Raw genomic sequence first — 11724 nt, forward strand, 5'->3', positions numbered from 1 at the left:
ATGTGCGTACCATGCCGCCTTGATTGCATCAGCGGAATCCCACACGGCCGCTCTGTTCAGGGTGACCCGCTCCCTTCTTAAGCAGGGGGGAGATGGGGAGCCCTTACAGAGTAGTGCCGAGGATTTTAACACGTTTTTCCCTGATAAAGTTGCTCGGATCATCCAAGGGCATGGGGTGAGGTATCATCAGTATGCAGATGATACCAAGCTTTACATCTCCACCCCATGTCTAGTCAACAAAGCGGTGGAAGTGATGTGCCGGTGCCTGGAGGCTGTTAGGGTCTGGATGGGTGTCAACAGACTCAAACTCAACCCAGACAAGACGGAGTGGCTGTGGGTTTTGCCTCTCAAGGACAATTCCATCTGTCCATCCATTACCCTGGGGGGGGGGAATTATTGAACCCCTCAGAGAGGGTCCACAACTTGGGCATCCTCCTTGATCCACAGCTTACATTAGAGAACCACCTTTCAGCTGTGGCAAGGGGGGCGTTTGCCCAGGTTCGCCTGGTGCACCAGTTGCGGCCCTACTTGGACTGGGAGTCACTGCTTACAGTCACTCATGCCCTCATCACCTCGAGGCTCGACTACTGTAATGCTCTCTACGTGGGGCCAGTGTTACCTCTAATTTTTTTTTGGGGGGGGGGGGGCGGAAAAGTATAGTGTCTGAGCGGCAGTCCCTTCGGGACTGGGCGGCACAGAAATATTAAATAAATAAATAAACAAACAAACAAACAAACAAATAAATAAAAAACCCACCCTGTTTTGCCTCAGAGAATTTCAAAATAAAATACTGTGCTGTGTGTCTATAACAGTGAGCTCATAATAGGGCAACTCTATCAATATCAAAATGCCACTTAAATAGTTGAGCTAGTTTCAAACTAGATTTTGATTTTCTTTCTCTCTTCCTTACTCCCATTCTTTTTCTTTCTCTTTTCCTCCCTCTCTTTTTTCTATCTGTTTCTCTCTCTTCCTCTCTTCCTCTCTCTCTCCTTCCCTCTCACTCTTTCCCTCTCGGCTTCTGGGCAGGTTTGGAAAACTCTGAGTTGATGATGATTTTTAAGTGAGCGATTGCTCACTGCTCAGCTTAGAGGGAACTATGCGTGGGGCTACTTTTGAAAAATGTTCGGAAACTTCAGATCGTGCAGAATGCAGCTGCGAGAGCAATCATGGGCTTCCCAAGGTATGCCCATGTTACACCAACACTCCACAGTCTGCATTGGTTGCCGATCAGTTTCTGGTCACAATTAAAAGTGTTGGTTATGACCTATAAAGTCCTTCATGGCATCGGACCAGAATGTTTCCAGGACCGCCTTCTGCTGCACAAATCCCAGCAACCAATTAGGTCCCACAGAGTTGGCCTTCTCCAGGTCATTTGGCGGGACCCAGGGGAAGAGCCTTCTCTGTGGCGGCCCCAACCCTCTGGAACCAGCTCCCCTCAGATATCAGAGTTGCCCCCACCCTCTTTGCCTTTCGCAAGCTCCTTAAAACCCACCTCTGTCCTCAGGCATGGGGGAATTGAAATTTTCCCTTCCCCCTAGGCTTATAGAATTTATACATGGTATGCTTGTATGTATGATTGGTTCTTTAAATTGGGGTTTTTTAGATTATTTTTAATATTAGATTTGTTCACATTGTCTTTTTTATTGTTGTGAGCCGCCCCGAGTCTTCGGAGAGGGGCGGCATACAAATCTAATAAATACAAATACAAATACAAGTGTGGGGAAAGTGCACTAAGTCGTTTGTTTCAACACCGTTCTAACTTTGAATGGTCATTAAATGAACAGTTGTATATCGAGGACTACCTTTTGAAAAGGCAAGGAGAAAGATGACAGCCCTGCAAATGTCGCACCAACCAACACCTAGTGGAGCCAATCCTGGAGAAAGGAAAGGAGCCACCATCACACAAAGAGAACTGCCTTAATACGGTGCCCGTAATAATAATAATAATAATAATAATTATTATTATTATTATTATTATTATTATTATTTATTAGATTTGTATGCCACCCCTCTCCGAAGACTCGGGGCAGCTCAAAACAATAATAAAACAGTGTGACAATGTAAACAAAACTAATATTAAAAAAGCATCTAAAAAAACCCTCATTTAGAAACCATGCAACACACGCATCCCATACATAAAACTATAAAAGCCTGGGGGAGACGTTTCAATTCCCCCATGCCTGGCGATATAGGTGGGTCTTAAGTAATTTGCAAAAGACAAGGAGGGTTAGGGCAGTTCTGATCTCTGAGGGGAGTTGATTCCAGAGGGCTGGGGCCGCCACAGAGAAGGCTCTTCCCCTGGGTCCCACCAGATGACTGTTTAGTCGACGGTACCCGGAGAAGGCCAACTCTGTGGGACCTTATCCACCGCTGGGATTCGTGCGGCAGAAGGCGGTTCCGGAGGTACTCTGGTCCAATGCCATGTAGGGCTTTAAATCCCCATCCCATGGAGCCGGTTCAGGAGGACACCCACAGACACCCACACTGCCATCCCGGCTCTGCCGCTGAATTAACCACCGTGAGCCCATCATTCAGGGTTTGAGCAAAGTTCCATTCAGTTCTTGACGTGCAATTGCTCGCATAGTGGCTTTTCAAAGCGAAACAACAGTCCTCACATGACGAGTAATCGAGGAGAGGGAGCAACATGGCTTTAAAATTAAGAGGCACAAGAGACAATCAATCTTTTTGGAAGTTAAGCCATAATGGCTAATTTGGGAAGGAAAAAAAATGAAAATTAAATGGAGACAAAATTAGGCTTAGAGGGGCAGCTTTAGATTAAACACATATGCCCAGAATAAAGAGTTACATCTACAGAAATGATGGGGAAATAATAATTTTAGAAGAGACACTGACAGTTTAAAAATGTCTGTTCAAAAGAGATGAATTAGGATAAGAGTCACTCAAGGAAAGGTTGAGAGGGAGAACGAGAAAGTAGAAAGGTGAAGGGAGGAGAGAAGGAATGGAGGGAAGGGGAGAGAAGGAAGGAGGTGGGGATGTCTAAATAAATTATGAAAAACACACTGATGGGCAGGTGCAAAATAAGATATTGATTTGTGGCTGGTTGGATAAAAATGTATATTTGTGTATATTACTGATTAATTTTAAGGTATATGTATTGATATAGATAGATATGGAAATTGTGCAGAAAAGATTTTAAAAGTTACAAAGAGAAAAAAAAGAGGAATTCCTTTCACACCCGACTTGCTTAGCAATGGAAACGCTGGTTCCGGCTGTGGTCGTAAGTCCAGGACCGCTTTGGAGCTTTTTCCTCTACCAACTTCGCCAAGCCTTGGATTCTACTCTCACCCTGGAATAAGAATGCACAATTTTTAAGTCAGCCAAAATTAAAAGCAAACCAACCCACAAAGCTGCTTGGTGTAACAAGAAATCCTGGATGTCTTCATAAAACAGTAATAAAAACAGCATATAAACAATCCAATATTAAAACTGTTAAAAACCCTTATTATAAAACCAAACATACATACAGACATACCATGCATAAAATTGTAAAGGCCTAGGGGGAAAGAGGGTCTCAGTTCCCCCATGCCTGGCGGCAGAGGTGGGTTTTAAGCAGCTTACGAAAGGCAAATTCATCCAGATTTTGCAAGTCAGGCTCCAATTCTCATAAACCCCTGCTGAGTTTCTCCACCTGAGCCTCAACCAGGAAGGGACTTTGTGGGTTAAAGAGAATATTAGTAACTCAGGCTAATAGCTGGCTGGCTGTGGATGATGGTTCTAAAGTGCACACACCTGGAGGGTGTGCCCTTAGATGGGATAACAGGTAGTTTCAGGTAATTGCAGGTAGTCTTGGACTCACAAGGGTTTGTTTAGTGAAGGTTCAAAGTGACCTTTTTCCACTTAACGGCCATCACAGTCTCCCCCTCCCCCCACATTGAACCCTTGGCAACTCAGCTCATCCACAGAGTTGGAAGGGACCCTGGAGGTCATCTAGCCCAACCCAGCCAAACAGGAGACCCTACCTCGTTTCTGAACAAATGGAAGTCCAGTTTCTCCTTGAAAATTCCCAGTGATATTTATGACCGCTTAGCTGCCCCCCCCGGGGGGTCTGTGTGATCTGCTTTGGCAACCTACGGAGCAAGCAAGGGGGGGCCCTGATTCGCTTAACAGCCCTATGACTCACTTAACAAATGCAGTGATTCTCTTTACAACCATGGGAAGAAAAATAATCCACCTAACCACTGTTTACTCCCTTAATAATAATAATAATAATAATAATAATTTATTAGATTTGTATGCCACCCATCTCTGAGGACTCGGGGTGTCTCACAACAATAGTGAACAGTATGAACAAATCCAATACAGTGATACCTTGTCTTACAAACTTAATTGGTTCCGGGACGAGGTTCTTAAGGTGAAAAGTTTGTAAAACGAAACAATATTTCCCATAGGAATCAATGGAAAAGCGATTAATGTGTGCAAGCCCAAAATTCACCCCTTTTGCCAGCCGAAGCGCCCGTTTTTGCGCTGCTGGGATTCCCCTGAGGGTCCCCTCCATGGGAAACCCCACCTCCGGACTTCCGTGTTTTTGTGATGCTGCAGGGGAATCCCAGCAGCGCAAAAACGGGTGCTTTGCTGGCAACAGAAGTCCAGAGGTGGGGTTTCCCAGCAAATCGCAGCATCACAAAAACACCAAAGTCCTCGAAACCCCACCTCCGGAACTCTGTGTTTTTGTGCTGCTGCGATTTCACTGAGGTTCCTCTCGCTGGGAAACCCTACCTCCGGACTTCCGTTGCCAGCGAAGTGCCCATTTTTGCGTTGCTGGGATTCCCCTGCAGCATCACAAAAACACGGAAGTCCAGAGGTGGGGTTTCCCATGGAGGGGAGCCTTAGGGGAATCCCAGCAGCGCAAAAACGGGTGCTTCACTGGCAACGGAAATCAAGAGGTGGGGCATCCCAGCGGCTGTGGGTTTGTAAGGTGAAAATAGTTTGTAAGAAGAGGCAAAAAAATCTTAAACCCCGGGTTTGTATCTCGAAAAGTTTGTATCACGAGGCGTTTGTAAGATGAGGTATCACTGTACTTAAAAACACTATCTAAAAACCCTATCATTAAAAATAACCACACAACCCAGTCACACCCTACATAAACCTTATTAGCAGGGGGATGTATCAGTGTATAGCAACCACAATGGCAGGAAATACTTTAAAATGGGACAACTGAACAGTTGCCTCGTTTAGTGACAGAAATCTTGGGCTCCACCACAATCATTAAACTGAATTCTACCTGTTGATCAGAAGTTAAGCCTCATTTTGTAATTTAAAGAGAGTTTAAATGGCCAGGTTAAGGCTTTCAAAGCTAAGCCACCATCAAACAATCCAAGTTGAATGTCTGGATGGGGTCAAAAACAAGCCACGTTTTGACTGCAATGTCCAGAGTGGAAGGAGGTATCATGTCCCCAACTGACCGATGGGTCAAACCAAGGCTGATATTTTTAATTTTATTTTATTTTTCCTTACTCAGGGAACACCGCACCCTCTTAGGTTAATGGTTACCCAGGCAAACAAGGTTCCTGGACTTTTACCTCCGAAAGAAGATTACAATACACTGGGGGGGGGGGGGGGAGAAGGAAGAAAAAAAACAAATAAACAAAAACAAGAAATACATTTTAAATAATTTATTTTATTTTTAATAATCTTTATTGAATTTTACATTTAAAAAAGGGTCCCATATCACAAACCAGCAAGCAAAACCAACCAAGACCTACGCGCAACTATGACAAAACTACTAAATTCTATGAAATATGGAACAAAATGTACAGCCGGTTAAAACAAAATCCAAATTTTAAAAATCTGACTGTAAAACAAAGGCTAATTAAGATAAATCCATACTTGTTTATAGTCCTTATCTTTGAAAACCGAATGAAAGACAAAACAAGACAAAAATTATAAACCACTTAATTCAAAATTAAGGCAGGCATCTTGCTCAAAGTAACGACAGTTTGTTTAGTGAGGGTTTGAACTTACCACAGCACTGGGGGGGTGGGGAAGGGACTTATGACCATTTTCCACACTTATGACCATGACGGTATCCGCATCGTCGCATAATCTCATATTTATGACAATTGAAGCATCCTGGGGCCGCACGATCCCCTTTTTACGACAAGCAAAGCCAGATTCACTTAACAACCATGTGACTAAGTTTAACACCTAAAAGTGGCTTACTTAAAACAAACCTGAGTTGTTCAATGCAGCAAAGCTGAGTTAGCTGCTGTCTCGCCTGAGCACAAGGAATCTGGGCTTTTTATTGTGTTTGTGAATTGAGGGCTGCCCATATTTACAGCAGTTGGTTGTATAATGGGGGTGATCCCCTTTTGTGACCTCCTGCCAAGCACAAGCCAGGTTCGCTTAAGGATGCCTTGAGAACATTAACAGGCTGCAGAAACTCCCTTGAAAATGGTGGCAAGTTGTGATCACAAAATGAGAAGGAAGGAAGGAAGGAAGGAAGGAAGGAAGGAAGGAAGGAAGGAAGACAGAAAGAGGGAGGGAGAATGGAAGGAAGGAGAGAGAAAGAAAGAGAAAGAAAAAAGAAAGAAAGGGGAAGGAAGGAAAGAAAAGGAAGGAAGGAAAGAGGGAGGGAGAATGAAAGGAATGAGAGAGAAAGAAAGAGAGAGAGAAAGTAAGGATGGGAGGGAGGGAGGTAAAAGAGAGAATGAAAGAGAGAGAGAAAGAGAAAGAAAACAAACAAACAAAGAGGGAGGGAGGGAGAAAGGAAGGAAGGAGAAAGGGGGAGAGAAAAAAGAAAGAGAAAAGAAAAGGAAGGAAGGAAAGAGAGGGAGGGAGGAAAAAGAAAGACACAGAGAGAATGAAAGAGAGAGAGAAAGAAAGAAAAACAAAGGAAGATAGAAAGAAGAGAGAAGGGAAGAAAGAAGGAAGGAGAAAGAAAGGAAAAGGAAGGGAGGGAGGAAAGAGGGAGGAGAAAGGAAGGAGAGAGAAAGAGAGAGAGAAGAGGGAGGGAGAGAGGAAGGAAGGAAAAAGGAAGAGAATGAAAGAAAGAGAGAGAAAGAGGGTGGGAGGGAGAGAGGCAGGGAGAAAGGAAGGAAGTAGAGAGGAAGAGAAAAATGGGAGAGAGGAAGAGAGGAAGGAAAAAGAGAGAGATTGAAAGAAAGAGAGAGAGAGAAACAAACAAACAAAGGAGGAAGAAAGGAAGGAAAGAAGAGAGAGAGTGAGAGAGAAAGAAGGAAAAAAAGGTGAAGCAAGAAAGGAAGGAAAAAGGAAGGGAGGGAGGAAGGAAGGAGAGAGAAAGAAAGAAAGAGGGTGGGAGGGAGAGAGGAAGGAAGGAGAGAGAAAGAGAAAGAAAGAGGGTGGGAGGGAGAGAGGAAGGAAGGAAAAAGAGAATGAAAGAAAGAGAGAGAAAGAAAAACAAACAGAAGGAGGAAGAAAGGAAAGAAGGGGAGAGAGAAGAGGAAGAAAGGAAAGAAGGGGAGAGAGAAAGAAGGAAAGAAAGGTGAAGGAAGAAAGGAAGGATGAAAGAGGGAGAAAGGAAGGAAGGAGAGGGAAAGAAAGAGAGAGAGAAAGAAAGAGGGTGGGAGGGGGAGAGGGAGGGAGGAAAAAAGAGAGAGAATGAAAGAAAGGGAAAGAAAGAAAAACAAAGAAGGAGGGAGGGAGGGAGGCACGAGAGAAGGGGCAGAGAGAGAGAGAGAAAGAAAGAAAGAACCCAACGGAGAATCGGGGACTTCCACGCAAGATGGTTCCACGGACACCCAGTCAGCCCGCGTTTCGGGGCCGGCGCCCTCCTCCCATCTCCAAATCCCCAAACGAGGCATATCCGCGCACCGGTGGGAGGCAAGATCGCTGCCGCTGCCCCTGCACGCAACCGTGTCGTGTGAACGCAATTTGCAATTTGGGTCTAAGCCCTGTTCCCAGCCTCCCCGCCGCCGCCGCCAACTTTGGAAACAAGCAAGGAAAAAAAAAAAAGGCGCCCCGCGATCCCATCCGATCGGGCTCAGCAGCTGCGACCAACATCCATCCGCCCCCCGCGGCGGAGTGGCGGATCAGCCGCGCAAATGCACACGACTACAAACCTCCTAGGATCATCGATGAAGATGTTCCTGCGCTGATGTTGTTCCCTGTTTGGGTCAGGAAAGGTCGGCAAGAAACCCACCAAACTGGCAGAACGCCAGGGACCCCCCAAAGTCTCCCCGCCCCCTCCCAAATCGTAACTCTCCTCTGCCACTGACGACGTCCCCTCGTTGAATCCCGAGGCGTCTGGAAGAAAACCACCAAGAGAACGGCAGGGACCCCCGAATCCTTCCCCTCCATCCCCCTCCCTCCAACCTACAATCCTCCCCACTGCCTTCTAACACTGGCGGCGTGGCCGAGGGCAGCGTTTCCCAACCTTGGCACCTTGAAGATACCTGGACTTCAACTCCCAGAATTCCCCAGCCAGCATTCGGGAATTGAAATCCAAATATCTTCAAGTGGCCAAGGTTGGGACACACTGCCCTAGTTGGATCACCCCCGAAGTTCAAAAAGCCCAGAGGGACCCCACGGTTCCTCCTCCCCCTGCTCCCCAAACCTCCTCCCTATGAACACTGATGTGTTCTGCAAAGCACTGATGAAAGGTCTGCAAACCCCCACCAACCTCAGAGAGCACCGAGGACCCCCGCAGTCTTCCTCCTCTTCTTCCTCTCTTCCAACTCTGATGACGTCGCCTAGTCGGGTCAGCAAAGATCTGCAAAAAACAAAACAAAACCCCACCAAGTTAGCGAGTACCAAGACCTCCACAGTTGTTGCCCCCCCTCCTTTCTTCAAATCCCTGATGACCTTCCCGAAATGTCTCCCAGAAATCAGCCCCCACTCCCCCACCCCCAACCCAGGTCAGAAACTCTCCGTGCCCCCTCCCCTCCCCACGCGGGGCAAACTCCCACTCCCCACTTTACGCTGGCCGGCGCTTTCCAACCCGGACAGGCGGCTGAGCGTCCCCACGTGGCCGGGCCCCGCCCCCAGGTACACCTGTGCCTGGGCGGCGGTCCAATGGGAGGGCGTGTGGGCGTGTCCGGGCGGGGCATAAAAGCCGAGGGAGCGGCCGGTAGTCGGCGGCGGGTGCTGATTGGGCGTGGGCGCGCGTGGGCGAGGAGACCGGACGGAGCAGCCGTTGCTGATTGGGCGTGGGCGCGGCGAGGAGCGAGGTGTGTCCCCGGGCACGAGGAGGCGGCGGCGGCGGGCTCGACGGCCGGAGCAGCAGCGGCGGAGCAGCGGAGGCGGAGGCGGCGGCACCAACGAGCGGACAGCCGGGATGCTGAGCGAAGCGGAGAGCGGCAGCGGAGGAGCCCTGGCCGGAGGCACCGGGGAGAGTCCTGCGGGGGAACCCGCGGCCGGTGTGGCCAAAGCGGCGGCGCCCTCGGGCGCCCTCGGGGCTCGCAACCAGGCGACCAAGCGGGTCCTAGGTGAGGAGGCGGGGCCGCGGGAGGAGCCGTTGCCGGAGGGAGGGGAGCGGCCCGGCACTACAACGCCCATCATCCGGATGTCTGGCGGCTTGGCCGGATGGTTTCTGCGACCACTTGAGTGGGGAGTTGGGGGGGCGGGAGGAGGGGGGGGGGCTTACCGGTTCCATCACCCAGAGTCGCGGGAGGTAAATTTTGTGGCGGCCGGGGAGGATGGGTTTTTCCGTGGGGCGGCGTTTTCCTACGACTTGAGCTTGGGGGAGAGTTGAGGGGAAGAGGGGACTACAGGTTCCGTCACCCAGAGGTCGCAGGGAGGGGAGCTTTCTGGCGGCCGGGGAGGATGGGTTTCTCGAGGGGGGGGGGGTTCTCCACGACTTGAGAGAGGGTGCGTGTGTAGGGGGGGGGGGCGGCGGCGCGAAACTACAGGTTCCATTATCCATAGTCGGGAGAGAGGTGGCTTTTCCGGACTTGAGCGTGGGGTGGGGGGCAGGGGCGGCGCGGGAGACCCTCATTTAGGCTGTCGCTTGCGGAGCACTACAACTCCTGTCATCCAAAGGTCGCAGGGAGGTGGGCTTTCTGGCGTCCGGCAGTGGCCGCGGGTGGGGAGGATGGGTTTCTCCGGGGCTTTCTTCCCGAGTGGAGAGCCCGGGAAGATGGGTGGGGTGGCGGGACTACAAATCCTATCCCCGGGGTCGCGGGAGAGAGAGGCCAAGGGAGAAAACTCGGCTGACTTGGGGGGACTTGCGCCGCTAGCCATGATGGGTCCCGGGATGGCTCCTGAAAGCCAGCGCTTTGACCGACTGGACGGGCGCGCCCGGCTTTGAGGTTTGCAAGCACGCAGGGAAGGAGAGTGGGGATGGGGGGGCGCGAAGGAGGGTCCCTCTTGCCCGTGTCACCAGTCTGTCTTTCTTCCTTCCTCCCCCCCCGCCCCCTCCCCTCCCCAACTCTGGCTTCCAGCCACCCAGGTGCAAGGAACGGTGAAATGGTTCAACGTCCGCAATGGCTATGGATTTATAAACAGGTGAGTCCCCTCCGCAGGGGGAAACCTCTGCAAAACTCCGGGGGAGGGAGGGGGAAAGGGAAAGAAAGAGAGAGAGATTATTTTAACCAAGGCTCTGGATGGGCAACACTAGCTGGGTTTAAACCCCTTGCAAACCTTTGTTATGGGGAGGTGAAGGTAAAAAAACACACCAGAAACCAACTCGGTTTAATGATGGTTAGTTAAGCCAACTGATAGTTTAGCCATGTTTAGCTGTTAACTTTGAATGAAGACCCCCACCCCTTCCAGTGAGATGGTAGCTTCTAACAGACATGCCTTCCCCCACCCCCACCCCGGTTGGCGGTGCTGGGAACGGTAAACCGAGGCAAGAAGCGATGGGTGGAAACTAACCGAGGAGAGAAGCAACTTAGTTCTAAGGAAGGAATTTCCTGACAGTTAGAGAACAATTGACCTGCGGAACAGCTTGCCTCCAGACGTTGTAAACGTTCCAACGCTTTTAAGCAGATGTTGGGTAACCATTGGTCTGAAGTGGGTTGCAGGGTCCCCTGCCTAAGCAGGGGGTTGGACTAGAAGACCTCCAAGGACCCTTCCAACTCTGTTCTCCCGTACCTCCGGGCTCAAGCCTTAAATTAACTGCCAAAGGTGGCTTGTCGGAAGCCCAGGGCCCTTAGCTAGTTCTCCCGCACCAACTTCCTGCTCTTGGGGATCAAAAAGCAAAGAGAATCGGAAGACCAAAGATTGCCTGGCGTAAATCTAGCGGCTGCTCAGATGTCCTGCTATCGTGGGGTTTTTTTTTCCCGTTGGTGAGGGTTTTTTTAAAAAAAATCTGGGCTGGTGGAGTGTTTGCCGGAGTGGCCTGAGCAAACAACTAGCCCCAGCCAAAGTTTGGACTAGCCGGGGATGCTTTAGGAGAGGGGGGGAGGGGGCTGCCCTTGTCCTCGGATGCCCCCTTGGGCTCCCTGCGCAGTTAGGGGTTGTGCCATGCCAGCAAAGTGCCCCAGGGGTCTGTGGGGGTTCTTGGTTCTCCTCCAGGTTTTCTTAAAGATGTTTTGTGACCCAGCTAGGGAACCTCATTAGCGCTAGAAGGGAGTGGGGTTTGCAGGGAGGAGGAGGGGGGACTTTTCTCCTTTCTTTTGTGGCTCTGAAGGTTTTAAAACTTTCGCGCTGGGTTCTTCTGTGCCCAAGAAGCATCAGGTTGCAAAAAAAACCCCTCCAAAAACCCAAAACTGATTTATAACCAACTGAGGGACAAAGATTAATTCCCCCTTGAAGAGAGATTAAACCAGGTTTATTGGTGACCTTGAATTAGTTGGCTTGATAAAC

At 49.5% G+C, this 11724-nt stretch overlaps 1 protein-coding gene and 1 long non-coding RNA gene across 2 annotated transcripts in view; one reads left to right on the forward strand and one right to left on the reverse strand.

The window, feature by feature from the left end:
- Nucleotides 1-3146: 3146 nt before the first annotated feature.
- On the reverse strand, nucleotides 3147-8959 carry LOC139154637 (uncharacterized). Its single transcript, XR_011556946.1, has 3 exons — nucleotides 8898-8959; nucleotides 8600-8689; nucleotides 3147-3307 (listed from the first exon to the last, which is right to left on the reverse strand). It is a non-coding gene; the product is annotated as an uncharacterized lncRNA (long non-coding RNA).
- Nucleotides 8960-9052: 93 nt separating this feature from the next.
- Nucleotides 9053-11724, forward strand: part of YBX2 (Y-box binding protein 2) — an 8712-nt gene continuing 6040 nt past the window's right edge. The window contains exons 1-2 of the mRNA XM_070728939.1: nucleotides 9053-9404; nucleotides 10359-10422. Coding sequence (XP_070585040.1) covers nucleotides 9254-9404; nucleotides 10359-10422 — 215 coding nt within the window. The 5' untranslated portion in view covers nucleotides 9053-9253. The remainder of the gene's footprint in view (nucleotides 9405-10358; nucleotides 10423-11724) is intronic.

The sequence above is a fragment of the Erythrolamprus reginae genome, chromosome Z (assembly GCF_031021105.1).
Source record: "Erythrolamprus reginae isolate rEryReg1 chromosome Z, rEryReg1.hap1, whole genome shotgun sequence".
NCBI lineage: Eukaryota > Metazoa > Chordata > Lepidosauria > Squamata > Dipsadidae > Erythrolamprus > Erythrolamprus reginae.